This window comes from Lynx rufus, unplaced genomic scaffold, assembly GCF_022079265.1.
Source record: "Lynx rufus isolate CCGP_SWC_20201006 ecotype Redwood Valley unplaced genomic scaffold, mLynRuf1.p SCAF_9, whole genome shotgun sequence".
In the NCBI taxonomy this organism is placed as follows: domain Eukaryota; kingdom Metazoa; phylum Chordata; class Mammalia; order Carnivora; family Felidae; genus Lynx; species Lynx rufus.
In genome coordinates, this window is record NW_025814897.1 from 6,181,304 (window position 1) to 6,203,967 (window position 22,664).

The window sequence follows — 22,664 nt, forward strand, 5'->3', positions numbered from 1 at the left end:
ATAAAAAAAATTGTGGTTTATATACACAATGGAGTTACGTGGCAATGAGAAAGAACGAAATATGGCCCTTTGTAGCAACGTGGATGGAACTGGAGAGTGTGATGCTAAATGAAATAAGCCATACAGAGAAAGACAGATACCATATGGTTTCACTCTTATGTGGATCCTGAGAAACTTAACAGAAACCCATGGGGGAGGGGAAGGAAAAAAAAAAAGAGGTTAGAGTGGGAGAGAGCCAAAGCATAAGAGACTCCTAAAAACTGAGAACAAACTGAGGGTTGATGGGGGGTGGAGGGAGGGGAGGGTGGGTGATGGTTATTGAGGAGGGCACCTTTTGGGATGAGCACTGGGTGTTGTATAGAAACCAATTTGACAATAAACTTCATATATTGAAAAAAAAAAAGTAGGAGTCTCCTAGTGCCAGCAGCTGGGGACTAGAAACAGTTACCTTCCAGAGTAGGTGGAGCAAAGCCTGGACAATTATATATGTAGACAGCATAAGACATTCTCTAATCCCTGTCCTGTTTATCCAGTCAGTACAACCAGATTTCTCCTTTGGTTTCCTGGGAACAAAACCCTGCCTTGAACCAGAGCCCATCTGACTGGGGCTCCCATCACTCAGTCCAGGTTTTGCCAGCTTCCTCCCACTGAAAGCTGCACATGGTGCTTTATAATCCACAGCTTCAGATGGGATTAAGAAAAATGATTTGCCATACTCATGACCCCAAACCACAACGTTTATACCTACAACTGCCACCAGTGATTTCTATTATTTCCTAAAACCTCTTCCTTGAGGGTCCTATTCATTTGGTGGTATTTTAAAACATATTTTAATGATCATTCTAAGCTACTCATTACTCTTTGGACACTTTTTTCCCCACTTATGGCTATTTCCAATACAACCAACTCTATAGCTAAGTCAATTTTTCCTAGGTTTGATCCCACTCAACCTGGGTTTCCTGTTCTACTGACTCAGCTCTGTATATAAGTACAAGAGGTGCAAGAATAGTAACACCAGTGAGTGTTATGCCTAATTACTACAGGTACAACCACTAACCTACCTATATTTCCCTTTTTTTTCTTTTGAGAGAAAGCATGGGTGCGCACATGCAGGCAGGGGATGGGCAGGGTGGGAGGGAGGAGGGAGGAGGGAGGTAGGGAGAGAGGGAGGGAGGGAGGGAGGGAGAGAGAGGGAGGGAGGGAGGGAGGGAGAGAATCTTAAGCAGGCTCCACACTCAGCACAGAGGCCAACGTGGGGCTTAATCTCATGACCCTGGGATTATGACCTAAGCAGAAGTCAAGATTTGTACGCTCAGCCAACTAAGCCACCCAGGCACCCTTTTAAAACTCTAACATTATCTTTAAAACCAGTCAACTGTCCAAAGTGGATTATTTCTTTGTCTGCAAAACAGTCCATTAATTCATGCTTTCCTCTACAGGATCTTTTGTATATCTTTTTCACTTCATATGTGGGCTACCTCCAGACAGGCATGCCATATTTACAATCATGATTACGCTTTACAATTAAGTGGTTTCCTTTGAAAGCAATTATGGCAGCAGGAGCACAATCTACCAAAATACCTCCTGTGGCATATCCATTTCAAAGGATTATTAACTCATTTAATATTTTAATGTGCAAAAAAGCAACAGATTTTGAGCTAATATAGCTACTGAGTTCTTCCATTTATTAAATGAAACCGTGAAATGAAATAAATGCAACCCATAAAACAAAACTACTGATTTGTTAAATGGGCAAATCTTATCTCTTCCACAAAATTTAAGAAACAGATCATCTCATTAATAACTGATTTCTTAAAAATACGGCTCAATTTCTTTGAATCTTCTGATATTTAACATTTAACAGCTTAATAAACAAATAACAGAATACCCAGCAGAGGAAGACTTTGCGTCCTGCACATGCTCTTTCTTCACAGAATCACCTCTCAAGCTTTCGTCCCGTGATTTTTCTCTTGTGTCTTCAGAAATGTGCCCACCGCCGACACTGCCACGGGTGTCCACTGACCGTTGATTTGAATGTTTCCTGTCTCCTTCTCTCCTACCAGATTGGCTCCATGACGATGAACTTTCTTCACTGTTTTCTGTGGGTTTTCGAAAACCACGATGCACAGAATCCTGAGTGACCGGTACTGAAGATGAACTAGTTGGGTCAAAATTTCTGCCCCTGCTATGAAATGACAGTTCTTCATCATCAGAGGGTCTTAAAAATTTAGGTTTCAAATTTCCAAGAGAAGAAAACTCTTGATTTTGGCTCGGATTGGATTGTCTTCTATACGTTTCTGAAGACCCCGACCTATTATCTTTTTCATCACCACTAGACTTTTCTTTATTGACACTGTTTGTAATACTTGTTGAACTATATCTATCCCTGGAACTTTTATTATCTTTTACCAAGTCTGATTTTCTACTTTCTTGACTACTTTGTGCTTTATCTGAACATGTTGGTCTCCTCCACTGTTCTCGTTTACACTCTTCTTTTGTGGATGCAGTTTTTTCAGCTTCTTCTAATTTCGACTGAAATAATTCCATTGACTACAAAGGAGAGAAAGTAAACAAGATATCTGAAATTAAGAAAGGTTCAATGACTCGTACCCCCATTTGCCATTGTGCTGTGATACACCATCATATGGCACAATGCAGAAAAACCCAATAAAGGAGAGAAGAAAGAACCCATACAATCATTCTACCCGATAAGGGCTTAAGTGTGCTCTCTCCCAACTCATATGTTGAAGCCCTAACCTCTGGTACCTCAGAACATGACAGCATCTACAGACAGGGGCTTGAAGTTCAGTTGGGCCCTATTTCAACCTGATGGATGTTCTTATAAGAAGAAATATGGAAATACAAAGAGATATAGTAGATAAGTACACAAAGAGAAAATACCATGTGAGGACATAGAGAAGGCAGCCATTTATAAGCCAAAAAGAGATGCTCCAGAAGAAACCAAACATTGTAACACCTTAACCTTGGACTTCAATTTTCCTGAACTGTGAGAAAATAAATTTCTGTTGTTTAAACCACCTGGTCTGTGGAACTTTGTTATGGCAGTCCTAACAAACTAATATATCATCCTAAGATAAATGCTTAAAAAAAATATGATTACTCAACAAAAATTTACCAAACAATGAAAAAAATATAAGAACTCAAATGTGGGGCCACTTAGACCAACTGCCCAGCACTAAAACAAAATATAATACAGAAAACAGCGAAGATATCATTTATGAAAAATTAATTCCTACTGTCAGTGAGATTCAAGAGGTCACAACATTACTAAAACAAAACAGATTCTCATGAAAAAAGAACAGTCCAAGAACAAGACAAACTTGTAAATGAAAACTACATGTCCAAAAATATGCATATATATATATAGTGAACAAAAGAAAAGAAAACATCCAAATTAGTGAACTCCACACTAGTCTGGGAATAATGTCTACTTAAGAAAAGATGGTAAATAAATGTAAGTTATAAGGAAAAAAGACAAGGACAATTAACTCTAGAGAATCTAATATGCATACATGGGTACTTCCAGAAGGAAAGAGCAAAAATAGAGCAAAGTATTAACAATATAACAATAATATCAGTAATAAGAATAATATAAGAAAATTTCCCGAGCTAATTTCCACATATGAAGGGCTTATCCAGGAGTGCCTGGGTGGCTCAGTCAGTTAAGCGTCGACTTCGGCTCAGGTCATGATCTCGCGGTCCATGAGTTCAAGCCCCGCATCAGGCTCTGTGCTGACAGCTCAGAGCCTGGAGCCTGTTTCAGATTCTGTGTCTCCCTCTCTCTCTGACCCTCCCCCGTTCATGCTGTGTCTCTCTGTCTCAGAAATAAACGTTAAAAAATTAAAAAAAAAAAATGGAAGGAAAACTTCCAAATTCATTCTATGAGGCCAACATTACCATGATACCAAATCCAGATAAAGGCAACACCAAATAAGAGAACTACAGGCCAATATCCCTGATGAACACAGATGCAAAAATTCCCAATACAATACTAGCAAACCAACAATCCCTATCAAAACAACACCAGCATTCTTCACAGAGCTAGAACAAACAATCCCAAAATTTGCATGGAACCAGAAAAGACCCCAAATAGCCAAAGCAATCCTGAAAAAGAATACCAAAGCTGGAGGCATCACAATCACGGACTTCGAGCTGTATTACAAAGCAGTAATCATCAAGACAGTATGGTACTGGCACAAGAACAGACACTCAGATCAATGGAACAGAATAGAGAACCCAGAAACGGACCCACAAATGTATGGCCAACTACTCTTTGACAAAGCAGGGAAGAGTATCCAATGGAATAAAGACAGTCTCTTCAGCAAGTGGTGCTGGGAACACTGGACAGTGACATGCAGAAGAATGAACCTGGACCACTTTCTAACACCATACACAAAAATAAACTCAAAATGGATGAAAGACCTAAATGGAAGACAGGAAGCCATCAAAATCCTCGAGAAGAAAGCAGGAAAAAACCTCTTTGACCTCAGTCACAGCAACTTCTTACTCAACACGTCTCCAGAGGCAAGGGAATTAAAAGCAAAAATGAACTATTGGGACCTCATCAAAATAAAAACCTTCTGCACAGCAAAGGAACTAATCAGCAAAACAAAAGGAAACCAATAGAATGGGAGAAGATATTTGCCAACGACATATCAGATAAAGGGTTAGTATCCAAAATCTATAAAGAACTTATCAAACTCAACACCCAAAAAACAAATAATCCAGTGAAGAAATGGGCAAAAGACATGAATAGACACTTTTCCAAAGAGACATCCAGATGGCCAACCGACACATGAAAAAATGCTCAACATCATTCATCATCAGGGAAATATAAATCAAAACTACAATGAGATACCACATCACCTTGTCAGAATGGCTAACGTTAACAACTCAGGCAACAACAGATGTTGGTGAGGATGCGGAAAAAAAGGATGTCTTTTGCACTGCTGCTGGGAATGCAAACTGGTGCAGCCACTCTGAAAAACAGTATGGAGGTTCCTCAAAAAATTAAAAATAGAACTACCCTACAACCCAGCAATTACACTACTAGGTATTTATTTATCCAAGGGATACAGGTGTGCTGTTTTGAAGGGGCACATGCATCCCAATGTTTATAGCAGCACTATCGACAACAGCCAAAGTATGGAAAGAGCCCAAATGTCCATCAACAGATGAATGGAGAAGAAGATGTATACATATACAATGGAGTATTACTTGGCAATCAAAAAGAATGAAATCTTGTCATTTGCAACTATGTGGATGGGACTAGAGGATATTATGCCAAGCAAAATTAGTCAGAGAAAGACAAATATCATAAGACTTCACTCACATGAGGAATTTTAGATACAAAACAGATGAACCTAAGGGAAGCAAAAATAATATAAAAACAGGGAGGGGGTCAAAACATAGGAGACTCTTAAATATAGAGAACAAACAGAGGGTTGCTGGAGGAGTTGTGGGAGGAGTGATGGGTTAAATGGGTAAGGGGCATTAAGGAATCTACTACTGAAATCATTGTTGCACTATATGCTACCTAACTTGGATGTAAATAAAAAAAAAAAAAAAAATACCAGCAAACCACTTCCAATAGTACATTAACAGAATCATTCACCACGACCAAATGGGATTTATTCCTGGACTGCAAGGGTGGTTCAATATTTGCAAATCAATCAATGTGATAATATCAGTAAGAGAGAGGAAAAGAACTGTATGATCATTCCAACAGATTCAAAAAAGCATCTGACAAAGTACAACATCCATTCATGATAAAAACCCTCAACAAAGTACATTTACAGGGAACATACCTCATCATAATAAAGGCCATCTGTGAAAAAACCACAGCTAATATCATCCTCAATGGTAAAACTGAGAATTTTTCCTCTATGGTCAGGAACAAGACAGGAATGTCCACTCTCACCACTGTTATTTAACATAGTACCTGAAGTCCTAGCCTCAGGAATTAGACAACAAAAAGAAAAGGCATCCAAATTGGCAAGGAAAAAGTCAAACTTTTGCTACTTGCACATGACAAGAAACTATATATTGAAAACCCACCAAAAAACTGCTAGAACTGAAACGCAAATTCAGCAAAGCTGCAGGACACAAAATGAACATAAGGAAATCTGTTGCATTTCTATACATCAATAATAAAGCAGCAGTAAGAGATATTAAGTAATCAATCCCACTCACAACTATACCAAAAACAGTAAGATACCTAGGAATAAACCTAACCAAAGATATGAAGGACCTCTACTATGAAAAGCACTGATGAAAGAAATGGAAAGATGACACAAAAAAATGGAGAGACATTCCCTGCCCATGGATTGGAAGAACACTTTTAAAATGTCTATACCTCCCAGCGATCTACACATTTAATTCAATCCCTATCAAAACACCAACAGCATTTTTCACAGAGCTAGAACAAACAATTGTAAAATTTGTATGGAATCACAAAAGATCCAAAATAGGCAAAGCAATCCTGAAAAACAAAAGCAAAGCTGTAGGCATCATAATTCTGGAATTCAAGTTATATGACAAAGCTACAGTGATCAAACCAGTATGGTACTGGCACAAAAATAGACACATAGATCACTACAACAGGATAGAAAACCTGGAAATGAACCCACAACTATATGGTCAATTAATCTTCAATCAAAGCAGAGAAAAATATCCAATGCAAAAAAGATAGTCTCTTCAACAAATGGTGTTGGGAAAATTGGTCAGCTATAAGCAAACGGTTGATCCTGGACCACTTTCTTACACTATACACAAAAAGACAAACTCAAAATGGAATAAACCTACATGTGACACATGAAACCATAAAAATCCTAGAAGAGAAGACAGACAGGAACTTCTTTGACATTGCCCCATTAATTTCTTACTAGATATGTCTCCTGAGGCAAGGGAAATAAAAGCAAAAATGAACTATTGGGACTACATCAAAATAAAAACTTTCTGCATAGCAAAGGAAACAATCAACAAAACTAAAAGACAGCTTACAGAATGGGAGAAATTACTTGCAAATGACATATCAGCTAAAAGATTAGTATCCAAAATATATTAAAAAAAATTTATAAAACTCAGGGCACCTGGGTGGTTTAGTTGGTTAAGCATCCAACTTCAGCTCAGGTCGTGATCTTACAATGCATGAGTTCAAGCCTCACATTAGGCTCTCTGCTGTCAGCACAGAGCCCACTTCTGATCCTCTGTCCTCCCCACCCCCGGCCCTCTCTCTGTCCCTCCCCTGCTCATTCTCTCTCTCTTTCAAAATAAACAAACTTTAAATTAAAAAAAAAAACAAAACACCTAAAAAAATGAATAATCCAATTAAGAAATGGGCAGAAGACCTGAACAGACATCTTTCCAAAGAAGACATCCAGATGGCCAACAAGCACACGAAAAGATGCTCAACATCACTGATCATCAGGGAAAAGCAAATCAAAGCTACAATGAGATATTACATTATTATCTATCAGAATGGCGAAAATCAACAACACAAGAAACAACAGGTATTGGTGAGAAGACAGAGGAAGGGAAACTCTCTTGCACTGTTAGTAGGAATACAAATTGGTGCAGCCACTGTGGAAAACAAAGGTTCCTTAAAAAGTTAAAAATAGAACTACTCTACGATCCAGCAATCACACCACTAGGAATTTACCCAAAGAATACAAAAATACAGATTCAAAGGGATACATGCACCCTGATGTGTATTGCATCATTATCGATAATAGCCAAATTATGAAAACAGCCCAAGTATCCGTTGACTGATGAATGGAGGAAGAAGATGTGGTATACACACAATGGAGTATTACTCAGCCATAAAAAAGAAAGAAATCTTGCAATTTGCAACAACATGGGTGGAGCTAAAGAATATTATGCTAAGTGAAATAAGTCGGTCAGAGAAAGATAAACACTATATGATTTCACTGATATGTGGAATTTAAGAAACAAAACCAACAAGCAAATGGGGCAAAAAAAAAAAAAAAGAGAGAGAGAGAGAGAAAATGAGGCAGACCAAGAACCAGACTCTCAACTATACTGAACACACTGATGGGTACCAGAGGGGAGGTAGGTGGGGTGATGGGGAAACAGGTGATGGGGATTAAGGAGAGCACTTGCTGTGATGAGCACAGAGTGATGTCTGAAAGGGCTAAATCACTACATTGTACACCTGAAACTAATATTACACAATATGTTAACAAACTGAAATTTAAAACTTAAAATTTTTTTTTCAAATTATTTTAACCAAGTCTGAGAGGTGAGATGGGGGATCAAAATATGGTAAAATTATTATCTTAGCCTAGGCAGAGATAATACCTAATGTTTCATTTTTTTAATTATTTAAAATTATAGATTTGACATGTTTCTTAAATCAAGTAACAATATGAACAGAACAGAAATGATGGCAGCGGAGGGGGTTGGGGCAGGAGGGAGGGTAGTTTCATAATGAAAACATTGCCTTAAAGGCAGCTTTTTACTTTCTTATTGATACATGAAATAACGGTGTATCTACTATTAGTGGCTTCTTAGAGTCAATAAAGTATGGTAATGATACAAAAAACACCAATTACCACAATTTATCCAATTCTCATTATATTACCTATTTTACATCATTTAAATGAGTTTTAGGAGACAATACCTAGGTTCAAATCTACTGATTAACCATCTAATCTTGGTTAAGTTATTTAGCTTCTGTCTGCCTCAGTTTCCTCATTTGCAAAATAAGAATAATAGAACTGTTGTGGTATTAAATTAATTAATTATACATGAAGCACTTCAACAGTGTTTGGCACATGAAAAGGACCCAAATTATTATTAATGCTCACAAGAATCCTACGAGGTTGCTATTTAATAGAGGTGTTTTTGTAACGGGGAGAAAAGGAAGCTAAGGCCACACACCAAAAGAGGAAGAAAACGAATATTGAAATTAAGGACTATTTGACTACAAAGCCAATGTTTTTACTGTTCTAAAGCATTCAGAAATTATAACAAACTTCACAATTCAAATAATAAACTTATAATAACCCTATCAAAATTTAATAAAAATAACATACGAAGAAAACTGAAGGCCATTACATATGTAAGTGAAGATATAAGTTCAAAATAAGATATTAACAAATTTAATTTAGTAGTATATTAAAGGAAATGCCATGATCAAATAGGAGTCATTCAAAGAATGCAAGAGCAGTCTAACATTAGGAAATGTATTAACACAATTCATCTCATTATCAACCGAAAGAAAAAAAATCCTATCATCTCAAAGGACATCACAACAGTTATTTCATAAAAATTAAGATACCCATTTATAATTTTAAAAAAGGAAACAAAAGAATACCTCTACTATCTACTAAACTCTGAATGCAAGGATACTTTCTAAAGATGGTAATTTTCATCTTAAATGCAAGAAGCTAGCATTTACACGGAAAAACAAGAGAACTAGCTTCCAGGGCTTCTATCAAAGTTCTGAAATTCTATTTTGAGAAGACAAAAAAGATCAAACATCATTAATAGTGAGGGGATAAAGCAAAGAAATCATTTGTATATAACTATCTTTCCAGATGACCCAATTTAAAAAATTAGATTTAATGACGAGAGTTTAGAATAATGGCCTTCTAGCACCAACAGCAAGTCTGAACCCACAAAGGAAAAAAGATTCAATATAAAATAGAAAAAAAGATTTTTAAACCTTAAGGACACATGCATAGTAATTACACAGAGAAATTTACTGAAGAACATAAATGAAAATTTGAATAAATGTCCAATATTTTAGGATGATTCAACATTATAAAGATATTAATCATCCCTGATTTAGTTAAATTTAAATTTAGTTAAATTCAAATCAAAATTCCAAAAAGATATGTAAGTTTATGATAAATTTTGGGAAAATGTTTCAGTTGAGCTTGAACTTGACAAAACAATTTCTATATTTTTTTAACAATTTTTTTACATTTAACAACAACCGAAAAATGTGTAAGAATGAAGAGCTAATTTTTTAATGACTAATACAAAAAAGACTGACCTTGCCACACAGTAGGTGTTCACTAATCATTTACTATCTGCATGAGTTACTGAAAACAACAGTAATTATAAGAGTAGGATACTAATTCCAGGAAACAGCAGAAAAATCAACAGAATAGGTTTGACAGTAAAATAGACTCATTTTATAAAAGACAAACTAATATATAATAAACGTGTCATTTCAAAGTAGTGGGAAAACTTATTCAATATATTATAAATGACTATCTGAAGACATAAAGTTAGAAACCTACTTTACAACATTCACAAATATATATATATATATATATATATATATTCCAAAAAGATGAAAGATACCCTAAAAAATATTGAGCAAGTACTCAAAGTAAATACAGACATAAATTTTTATGATTTTTTGGGTGACAAAAGCCTTTCAGTAAATTATAGCAAGAATATTAAGTGATGAAAGAAAAACCTGATGGATTTTGTTAGGTAAAAATGTTCAAAACCTACCCATAGCAAATATAAACAAAGTAAAAACTAAACATGAAACTGAGAGAAAAATTTACAACAGATTAAAAGATCTTAGAGCAATCAATATCCCAAAGGGAAAATGGGTAAATGTCATCAACAATCCATTCACTTAAAAATACAAATGGCCAACACGCCCGGGGGGGGCTGAGTCACTTGAGCACCTAGCTCTTAATTTCAGCCCAGGTCATGAGCTCACAGTCCTGAGTTTGAGCCCCACATCAGGCTCTGCAATGTGGGATCCCCTCTCCCTCTCACTCTGGCCCTTCCCTAGTTCTATGCGTACTCTCATGCACCCTCTCTCTCAAAATAAATAAACATTTAAAAAAAAAATACAAATGACCAAAAAAATATGGAAAAACATTCCAGTGCATTAGTAAGCAAAAATAAAAGAAAAAAAAAATCTGCTTACCACAGTAGCACACTATGAAGACTAACAAAATCATGTGATAAGAGTCATTGTAATGAAAATATAATTTGTTTGATCCTTTCTGTAGAGAAATGTGTTAATATACAACTCATTTTAAGTATCCCTATCCTTCAAATAACAATTTTGGTTTTAGTAATTCATCTTAAGAAAGTAACCTGGTGAGTTTACAAAATGCATTAAACAAAGATGATGAGTACAATATTATTTAACAGGGGAAAATAAAATAAGAATGTCACTCCATCATTAAGTAAATAAATACATGGCAAATCCATACAAATATATATTAAAATATTAAGGTCATTAAAATGCGTATTTACTGACATCCAACTATGCCTCTATTAGTACATAAAAAAACCCAGAATGTATTCTATGAGCCTACTTTTATAAAACTATTTTAAAAGTATATAAAAAACAGGAAAGAAATCTATAAAAATGGATACATCGAAATTTAACAAGCAATGTTTTTTTAATATGAAATTTATTGTCAAATTGGTTTCCATACAACACCCAGTGCTCATCCCAAAAGGTGCCCTCCTCAGTGCCCATCACCCATCCTCCCCTTCCCCCCACCCCCATCAACCCTCAGTTTATTCTCAGTTTTTAAGAGTCCCTTATGGTTTGCCTCCCTCCCTCTCAACTTCTTTTTTTCCCCTTCCCCTTCCCCATGGTCTTCTCTTAAGTTTCTCAGGATCCACATAAAAGTGAAAACATAGGGTATCTGTCTTTCTCTGTATGACTTATTTAACTTAGCATAACACTCTCCAGTTCCATCCTCACTGCTACAAAAGGCCATATTTCATTCTTTCTCATTGCCACATGGTATTCCATTGTGTATATAAACCACAATTTCTTTATACATTCATCAGATGATGGACATTTAGGCTCTTTCCATAATTTAGCTATTATTGAGAGTGCTGCTATAAACATTGGGGTACAAGTGCCCCTATGCATCAGGACTCCTGTATCCCTTGGGTAAATTCCTAGCAGTGCTACTGCTGGGTCATAGGGGAAATCTATTTTTAATTTTCTGAGGAACCTCCACACTGTTTTCCAGAGCAGCTGTACCAGTTTGCATTCCCACCAACAGTGCAAGAGGGTTCCCATTTCTCCACACCCTCTCCAGCATCTATAGTCTCCTGATCTGTTCATTTTAGCCACTCTGACTGGCGTGAGGTGATATCTGAGTGTGGTTTTGATTTGTATTTCCCTGATGAGGAGCGACGGTGAGCATCTTTTCATGTGACTGTTGACCATCTGGATGTCTTCTTTAAAGAAGTGTCTATTCATGTCTTCTACCCATTTCTTCACTGGATTATTTGTTTTTTGGGTGTGGAGTTTGGTGAGTTCTTTATAGACTGCATACTAGCCCTTTGTCCAATATGTCATTTGCAAGTATCTTTTCCCATTCCATAGGTTGCCTTTTAGTGTTGTTGATTGTTTCCTTTGCAGTGCAGAAACTTTTTATCTTCATGAGGTCCCGATAGTTCATTTTTGCTTTTAATTCCCTTGCTTTTGGAGATGTGTCTTGTAAGAAATTGCTGCGGGTGAGGTCAAAGAGGCTTTTTCCTGCTTTCTCCTCTAGGATTTTAATGGTTTCCTGTCTCACATTCAGGTCCTTCATCCATTTTGAGTTTATTTTGGTGAATGGTCTAAGAAAGTGGTCTAGTTTCATTCTTCTACATGTTGCTGCCCAGTTCTCCCAGCACCATTTGTTAAAGAGACTGTCTTTTTTCCATTGAATATTCGTTCCTGCTTTGTCAAAGATCAGTTGGCCATACTTGTGGGTCCAATTCTGGGGTCTGTATTCTATTCCATTGGTCTATGTGTCTGTTTTTGTGCCAATACCACGCTGTCTTGATGATTACAGCCTTGTAGTAGAGGCTAAAGTCTGGGATTGTGATGCCTCCCACTTTGGTCTTCTTCAATATTACTTTGGCTATTCGGGGTCTTTTGTGGCTCCATACAAATTTTAGGATTGCTTGTTCTAGTTCCGAGAAGAATGCTGGTGCAAGTTTGATTGGGATTGCATTGAATGTGTAGATTTCTTTGAGTAGTGTTGACATTTTAACAATATTATTCTTCCAATCCATAAGCACGGAATGTTTTTCCATTTCTTTGGATCTTCTTCAATTTCCTTCATAAGCTTCTTATAGTTTTCAGCATACAGATCTTTTATGTCTTTGGTTAGGTTTATTCCTAGCTATTTTATGCTTCTTGGTGCAATTGTGAATGGGATCAGTTTCTTTATTTGTCTTTCTGTTGCTTCATTATTAGTGTATAAGAATGCAAATGATTTCTGTACATTGATTTTGTATCCTGTGACTTTGCTGAATTCATGTATCAGTTCTAGCAGACTTCTGGTGGAGTCTATCGGATTTTCCATGTATAATATCATGTCATCTGCAAAAAGTGAAAGCTTGACTTCATCTTTGCCAATTTTGATGCCTTTGATTTCCTTTTGTTGTCTGATTGCTGATGCTAGAACTTCCAACACCACGTTAAACAACAGCGGTGACAGTGGACATCCCTGTCGTGTTCCTCATCTCAGGGAGAAAGCTCTCAGTTTTCCCCATTGAGGATAATATTAGCTGTGAGCTTTTCATAAATGGCTTTTATGATGTTTAAGTATGTTCCTTCTATTCTGACTTTTGCGAGGGTTTTTTATTAAGAAAGGATGCTGAATTTTGTCAAATGCTTTTTCTGCATCGATTGACAGGATCATATGGTTCTTATCTTTTCTTTTATTTAATGTGATGTATCACACTGATTGATTTGCAAATATTGAACCAGCCCTGCAGGCCAGGAATGAATCCCACTTGATCATGGTGAATAATTCTTTTTATATGCTGTTAAATTCGATTTGCTAGTACCTTTTTGAGAATTTTTGCACCCATACTCATCAGGGATATTGGCCTGTAGTTCTCTTTTTTTGCTGGGTCTCTGTCTGGTTTGGGAATCAAAGTAATGCTGGCTTTATAGAATGAGTCTGGAAGTTTTCCTTCCTTTCTATTTTTGGAACAGTTTAAGAAGGATAGGTATTATCTCTGCTTTATCTCTGGTAGAATTCCCCAGGGATGGCATCTGGTCCTGGAATCTTATTTGTTGGGAGATTTTTGATAAATGGTTCAATTTCGTCACTGGTTATGGGTCTGTTCAAGCTTTCTATTTCTTCCTGTTTGAATTTTGGAAGTGTGTGGGTGCTTAGGAAAATTCCTAACCATTTCTTCCAGGTTGTCCAGTTTGTTGACATATAATTTTTCATAGTATTCCCTGATAATTGCTTGTATATCTGAGGGGTTGGTTGTAATAATTCCATTTTCATTCATGATTTTATCTATTTGGGTCATCTCCCTTTTCTTTTTGAGAAGCCTGGCTAGAGGTTTATCAATTTCGTTTATTTTTTTCAAAAAACCAACTCTTGGTTTCATTGACCTGCTCTACAGTTCTTTTAGATTCTATATTGTTTATTTCTGCTCTGCTCTTTATTTCTCTTCTTCTGCTGGGTTTGGGGTGTCTTTGCTGTTCTGCTTCTATTTCCTTCAGGTGTGCTGTTAGATTTTGTATTTGGGATTTTTCTTGTTTCTTAAGATAGGCCTGGATTGCAATGTATTTTCCTCTCAGGACTACCTTCGCTGCATCCCAAAGCGTTTGGATGGCTGTATTTTCATTTTCAATTGTTTCCACATATTTTTAAATTTCTTCTCTAATTGCCTGGTTGACCCATTCATTCTTAGTAGGGTGTTCTTTAACCTCCATGCTTTTGGAGGTTTTCCAGACTTTTTCCTGTGGTTGATTTCAAGCTTCATAGCATTGTGGTCTGAAAGTGTGCATGGGATGACCTCAATTCTTTTATACTTATGAAGGGCTGTTTTGTGACCCAATATGTGATCTATCTTGGAGAAGGTTCCATGTGCACTCGAGAAGAAAGTATATTCTGTGGCTTTGGGATGCAGAGTTCTAAATACATCTGTCAAGTCCATCTGATCCAGTGTATCATTCAGGGCCCTTGTTTCTTTACTGATCCTGTGTCTAGATGATCTATCCATTGGTGTCCGTGGAGTATAAAAGTCCCCTGCAATTACCACATTCTTATCAATAAGGTTGCTTACGTTTGTGATGAATTGTTTTATATGTTTGGGGGCTCCCGTATTCGGCACACAGACATTTATAATTGTTAGCTTTTCCTGATGGATAGACCTCGTAATTATTATATAATGCCCTTCTTCATCTCTTGTTACAACCTTTCATTTAAAGTCTAGTTTGTCTGGGGCGCCTGGGTGGCTCAGTCGGTTAAGCGGCCGACTTCGGCTCAGGTCACGATCTCGCGGTATGTGAGTTCGAGCCCCGCGTCGGGCTCTGTGCTGACTGCTCAGAGCCTGGAGCCTGTTTCAGATTCTGTGTCTCCCTCTCTCTCTGACCCTCTCCCGTTCATGCTCTGTCTCTCTCTGTCTCAAAAATAAATAAACGTTTAAAAAAATTTAAAAAATAGATATTTAAAGTCTAGTTTGTCTGATATAAGTATGGCTACTCCAGCTTTCTTTTGAGTTCCAGTAGCATGATAGATAGTTCTCCATCCCCTCACTTTCAGTCTGAAGGTGTCCTCAGGTCTAAAATGAGTCTCTTGTAGACAGCAAATAGATGGATCTTGTTTTTTTTTTATACATTCTGATATCCTATGTCTTTTGGTTGGAGCATTTAGTCCATTTACATTCAGTGTTATTACATGGGTTTAGAGTCATTGTGATGTCTGTAGGTTTCATGCTTGTAGTGATGTCTCTGGTACTTTGTGGTACTTGCAACATTTCACTTACAGAATCCCCCTTAGGATCTTTTGTAGGGCTGGTTTAGTGGTGATGAATTCCATCAGTTTTTGTTTGTTTGGGAAAACCTTTATCTCTCCTTCTATTCTGAATGACAGACTTGCTAGGTAAAGGATTCTCAGCTCCATAAATGTTCTGTTCATCACAGTGAAGATTTCCTGCCATTCCTTTCTGGCCTGCCAAGTTTCAGTAGATAGGTCTGCTACTACCCTTTATGTGTCTGCCTTTGTAAGTTAGGGCCGGTTTATCCCTAGTGCTTTCAGAATTCTCTCTTTATCCTTGTATTTTGCCAGTTTCACTATGATACATCGTGCAGAAGATCGATTGAAGTTACGTCTGAATGGAGTAGTCTGTGCCTCTTGGATTTCAATGCCTTTTTCCTTCCCCAGATCAGGGAAGTTCTCAGCTTTGATTTCTTCAAGTACACCTTCAGCCCCTTTCTCTCTCTCTTCCTCCTCTGGAATCCCTATTATACAGATATTATTGTGCTTCATTGCATCACTTAGTTCTCAAATTCTCCCCTCATACTCCTGGATTTTTTTTATCTTTTTCTCAGCTTCCTCTTTTTCCATAATTTTATCTTTTAATTCACCTATTCTCTCCTCTGCCTCTTCAATCCATGCTATGGCCACCTCCTTTTTATTTTGCCCCTCATTTATACCATTTTTTAGCTCCTCATAACTATTTCTTAGTCCCTTGATCTCTGTAGCAATAGATTCTCTGCTGTCCTCTATGCTTTTTTCAAGCCCAGTGATTAATTCTCTGACTATTATTCTAAATTCTTGTTCCATTATATTGCTTAAATCAGTTTTCATCAATTTGTTAGCTGTCGCTACTTCCTGGAGTTTCTTTTGAGAAGATTTCTTCCATTTTATCATTTTGGGTGGTTACTGTGGTGGCTCCAAACTGCAGGTCACTTCCCCTGTGCTGTCTTGAGTAACCTGTGCTGGTGGGTGGGGCCACAGTCAGACCCAATGTCTCACTCCAGCCCACCAGTGGGGCCACAGACTGGTGTGTACCTTATCTTCCCCTTTCCGAGGGGCAGGACTCACTGTGGAGTGGAGTGGCCCCTGTCTGGACTGCTTGCACACTACCAGGCTTGTGGTGCTGCTTGGATGGGACCTGGCCAAGGGCATATTAGCCGGGATGGATCCGCAAGGTGCACAGGGGTGAGAGGGGTAGGCTTAGCTCGCTTTGCCATCGGTGGTCCACTGTGGGAGGGGCCCTGCAGCACCGGGAGGCAGGCAGGCAGACCCGTCAGACGGATGGATCCACAGAAGCACAGCCTTGGGTGTTTGCGCGGTGCAAGCAAGTTCGGTGACGGGAACTGGTTCCCTTTGGGATTTCTGCTGGGGGATGGATGAGGGAGATGGCGCTTCCAAGTGCCTTTGTTCCCCGCAGAGCTCAGCTCTGTCTTCCAGGGCTCAACAACTCTCCCTTCGGTTGTCCTCCAGCCCTCCTGCTCTCTGAGCAGAGCTGTTGACTTATAACATTCCAGATGTGAAGTCCCGCTGGCTGTCAAACACACTCCGTCCAGCCCCTCTGCTTTTGCAAGTCAGAATTGGGGGGCTCTGCCTTGCAGGGTGGGCTGCCCCTCCACCGCCCCGGCTCCCTCCCGCCAGTCTGTGGAGCGCGCACCACCTCTCCACCCTTCCTACCCTCTTCCGTGGGCCTCTCGTCTACACTTGGCTCCGGAGTCCGTTCTGCTAGTCTTCTGGCGGTTTTCTGGATTATTTAGGCAGGTGTGGGTGGAATCGAAGTGATCCGCAGGACACGGTGAGACCAGCGTCCTCCTACACCGCCATCTTCCTCTATCCTCACAAGCATTCTTTTTTTAAAAAAAAGGATGGGGGCGCCTGGGTGGCGCAGTCGGTTAAGCGTCCGACTTCAGCCAGGTCACGATCTCGCGGTCCGTGAGTTCGAGCCCCGCGTCCGGCTCTGGGCTGATGGCTCAGAGCCTGGAGCCTGTTTCCGATTCTGTGTCTCCCTCTCTCTCTGCCCCTCCCCCGTTCATGCTCTGTCTCTCTCTGTCCCAAAAATAAATAAACGTTGGAAAAAAAAAAAAAAGTTTAAAACTCTGGAAAATAAAATCTCTGGAATAAAGAAAAACTCTGAAATACACCAAAATTTCAACAGTGCTTATCTCAAGAGGCATATTGGGGGATTTCCTGCATTATTTAAATTTTCTCACAATGAGAAAATGTTATTTTTAGATTAAACGCACACACTTAAGTTTTATGTTCATCATATCAATAAAAAAATAAACTACAGAAGTTTACACAATTAAAAACAGGCAGAAAATGGCTTCAGCAGTAGACAGAGTTGAGATTTAATACCCATTTAATTCAAAAGAGCTTCATGGCACAAAACACCGACAAAGTTACAGACATTATTTCTCATATAACTTTGAATATAATACATATCTCCTTAATGCCAGTACTTACCCCATATCTTTCAGCCACAATGTCTTCAAAACGTCTGTTCTGTTTCTCAGCTTGTTCCTTCATTCTCTGGTAAGACTTCCTCAGCCAGCTCAATCCACCATCTTCTACCACTGAAACTAAATTCCAATACTAAATGTCAGTTATACTTTTCATGTAGTTATAACAGAATTAATATTGCTTCTCTAATAATTTCTTAAAGTATAAGTTATTCTTCCTTGAACATAAAAGAACCATAAGTGCATTTAAAATTCAACATATTATTTACGTACCTATATATGCAAGGTATGTATTTTAGGGACTGAGGAAGGCAAAAATTAAACTATCCTCAAAAAAAGTGCAATCTAAAAGTATAAAGATAAAAGGATATAAACAATAACAATAAAGATAATATGTAGTAAAAATTATACAAAGATAAAGAATTATACAACAATGAGAGATGGATTATTTCTAAATGGAAGGTCACGTAAAATTTAAAGGTCAGGCTTACAACAAGGAGCTGGATGTCCACAAACAAAGATAAAAGCAGGGAGGGCATGCCCAGAAATAAAGGATGAAAGTACACACACAGAAGAGGGAAAAGTTACCTCAGAAACAAAACAAAGAACAAATGAGGAAATTACAGAAGAGAATACTGAAAGGCAAACCAAAACAAATTATTCCATTATAGTCATGACTGCCAGCTATGAAAATCTGAATGCCTTCAACAAACTTTATTAAGCTGCTTGTATTTCCTTCTACACACATCACACTTTTATGCGCATAAAGAAATCTAATCACTTAAGTCAAAATTCTGTTCCTGATTTTCCTTGTCCAAAAATAGGATGGCTTTAGATCATCCCAGTTCTACAATCAACAAAAACACACACAAAACCCAAAAGACATGTGTAAAAATCATAATAGTGGGAAAGTCTGCAGTAATCCCAGCTTAGAAAACAACCCAAATGTCCACCATTAGTAACATGGGTAAACAGCATAAATTGTGACATATTCCTAAAATACACAGCAATGGAAATCAATGACTACAACAGTGCATAACATGGGTGATTCTGAAGCAGGAAACCAAAGGGAACACGGTACTTACTATGGGATTCCAGGGAAAATGGACTTTGGTGCTAGAAACCAAAGCAGTGGCTATTCTGACAGGAGCAGAGTGTGACGAGAAGCGCCACAAGGCAGCTTGTGGGATGCTAAAGATGTTCTGTTTCTCAAAAGGTGTGCTGATTACACGGGTATTTTCACTTTGGAGTAATGATCAGACTGTACACTTAACGATTTGTGTACTTTTCTGTATGTGTTAGACTTTACTAAAAAGTTTAAAGGGAAAAAAAAAGATTTTTCAATCCTCTAACTGTAGTCTCACTCAAATCTCAAAAATCTATCTTTGTTAAGCAATCTCTTCTAAGAAAAGAAGTCTCTCTTTACAGATCTAAAATACTTCGTACTTCGAAACCTAGATGTCCAGTTAACTCAATGATTCACTTTTCTTTCAAGTTTATTTTGCTCTTACTCCTTTTTTATTTTATATAATGTATGAGTTCAAAATTAACAATGCAATTACTCAAGGAAGTTAGTCTAAATCCTCAATTTACACGAGGATAAGAGAAACCCATTATCAATAATACCTATATTAACATCCCAGTTACACTTAAGTTTATTTCAAAGAATTATCTACGAAACTGAAAAAATGCTGACAGGCAGAGTGAAGACAACATTTCCTTAACAATCACCAGTATATTAACACAGTTCAGAGAAAAAAAGCTCAGAGAAAAAGGAAGACTTTTATTCCTCTGTGTTGACATTTACCAAGAAACTCAAACAAGAAAAAAAACTTTTCAGGGCGCCTGGGTGGCTCAGTCAGTTAGGTATCCGGCTTTGGCTCTGGTCATGATCTCGCAGTTTGTGAGTTCGAGCCCCGCGTCCGGCTCTGTGCTGACAGCTCAGACCATGGAGCCTGCTTCGGATTCTATGTCTCCCGGTCTCTCAGCCCCTCCCATGCTCATGCTCTGTCTCTCTCTCTCTCTCAATAACGTTAATAAACGTTAAAAAAATCTTTTTCTCTAAAAAGAATAAACCTTTCAATGAATTCAGGTATGAGTAAGACTCACAATTTTAGAAATATTTATACAATAATATCATCTTTAGGGGTGCCTGGGTGGTGTCCAACTTCAGCTCAGGTCATGATCTCACGGTTCGTGAGATTGAGCCCCACATCAGGCTCTGTGCTGACAGCTCGGAGCCTAGAGCCTGCTTCAGATCCTGTGTCTCCCTTTCTTTCTGCCCCTCCCCTATTCACACTCTGTCTCTCTCTCTCTCTCTCCCTCTCTCTCTCTCCTTCAAAAATATATAAACATTAAAAAAATTATTCAATAATATTACATCTTTAGTTGATTGTATGTTCTATTTCAATAGTCTTATTAATCTTATAATTAGAGATGACAATAATGAAATATTTTTAACAGTAAAAATCACCAAATATTTTAAAAACAAATAAAAAATACCAATTTGCAGCACCATCTATCATGAAATTCATTCTAACAAATATTTAGTGAATATTTACTATAAATATGAAAATGTGTTAAACAGTAGGAAGTAAAAAATAAATAAAACATAGTCGCTAACCTTTATGCAGAGATAAAGATATATCAAATAATTATAATAAACTCACAGTATACAACATATATACACCTACATCTGAGGTCAAAATGTAAGAGACTAAAAGTATATGCTTCCATCATAATTAAAGGTTATTTGGTATATGCAAAACACAACCAAATGAATCCAAGCTCCATTCCCCACGTTTCTCATAAGACAAATATAAAAATAGCAACAAAGTATCAGGAGACCAAGATGTTAACCTCACTGTTCCTATAAACTAGTTGTAAGATCTTAACCAAGTCACTGACTGAATCTTTGCTTCTTCATCTGTATTACAGGGCAGTTTTGATTTAAACTGCCTATGAAATTTCTTCCAACTCAGAAGATTCTAAAAGTCAAAAAACAGAGGGGAAAACATCCTGGAAAGAACAAAAATACATGAGAACAGTTTGTAAGCAAGAATGTCTACTAACTCCATGGTAACACATCCAGTCCTGTAGTGAAGAATCCAGAGCAACTCAATGTGGGCCAGCAATCAGAAGACCTGGTCCCAGGACCACCCCTCTGACTAGAGGAACGACCCGGCCACTCTGAGCCTTACTCTCCTGCGCTGTAACACTCAGGACATCAACACCTACTCTGCTACCTTCACGCAGTTGTTATGAAAATGAGCTCAGGTGTAAATGTGCCGCAGGTACTTTAAAACTGTACAAATATTCCCACTGCTAAAATATGGTTAAAAATAATTTTGTATGAACGCTGAAAACAGTTTACTTACTTGTCCACTTAATTTTTTATAAGGGGAAAAGATCAAAACAAATGAACTGATTTTTGAAAACATGGCACCTCAATCACTACCAAAACAAACCACTGAAAACTTCATTTTCCCAAAACATTTCATCATAAGGACAAGTATTTGCCACTGTCATCATTATTTTACTGTATCCCAGATATTTTGCTGGAAGATCTCCTCCCTGGATCCTCACAGCACCCACCTAAGACCGGCCACCATGTTCCCGGGGTGATGGCACCAACAAGGCAAGTGATAAACTTCCTGTGCGGGTCCAAGGAGTAGGACACGCAGGTGCTGAGCAGTCCTAGCTGGTTGGCCCCGCACTGAGAGGTACACTTGTTCCAGTGCACCTGGCGCCACACCGCGCTCCCATGAAGGTGCCCTGGGCACCTGGCCCGAGACCTGCCACAGTGGGCGGGGCCGGGTGCTTCTCTAGATTCACAAATATGGTGGTATGGGAAGCTCCCTTTCTAGCTGGCCTTGAAGGTCTCTTCAAAGGCAGCACCGACAAACTCTGATTCTGGACTTCCTGTGGGATTCCCACTGGTTTCCATTTGTATTCTACCCACGCTGCCCTGGATGCCTTGAGAGGTCACTTCTGCCTTTCCAGTGGCAAAACGCTGTGCTACCTCTTAAAAACAAAAGCCACAGTAAATGCATCTCAGCTGGGTATTGACAACCTCTCTCTACCAGAAAAGGATGCAGAGCTGTAAGAGAAGATAACGTGAGTGCATACTTGCCTCAGTTCACTGATGAAGATTCTGAAGGAAGTGACTCCTGACCAGCCCAAGCCAGAAAACTGATCCAGAATCAAAGCTTAAGTATCAGGGTCAGGCCTTATTGCTATCTTCAGCAACAGGTGCTGTCTGACCAATTCTCAAGCAAGACTGGCTTCAAAAATGAATGGGAAATGTGGTTTATTATGATTACCCCTAGGTGGATTTTCCAAATGATTTGTGAAGCTATTTCTAGACGATGTGAAACTAAGGAGCCTTCTGTCCAGGTTTTATAGTTATTTGCCTTAAGAATTTACTAGAGCTTGTCAATTTCAC

At 38.2% G+C, this 22,664-nt stretch overlaps 1 protein-coding gene across 1 annotated transcript in view; it reads right to left on the reverse strand.

Annotated features, from left to right (window-relative positions):
- CWF19L2 (CWF19 like cell cycle control factor 2) overlaps nucleotides 1–22,664 on the reverse strand; it is a 150,671-nt gene that overhangs the window by 98,426 nt on the left and 29,581 nt on the right. Inside the window, exons 7-8 of the mRNA XM_047070451.1 lie at nucleotides 18,225–18,340; nucleotides 1,889–2,550 (exon numbers count right to left, since the gene is read on the reverse strand). Of these exons, the coding sequence (XP_046926407.1) occupies nucleotides 1,889–2,550; nucleotides 18,225–18,340 (778 nt within the window). The remainder of the gene's footprint in view (nucleotides 1–1,888; nucleotides 2,551–18,224; nucleotides 18,341–22,664) is intronic.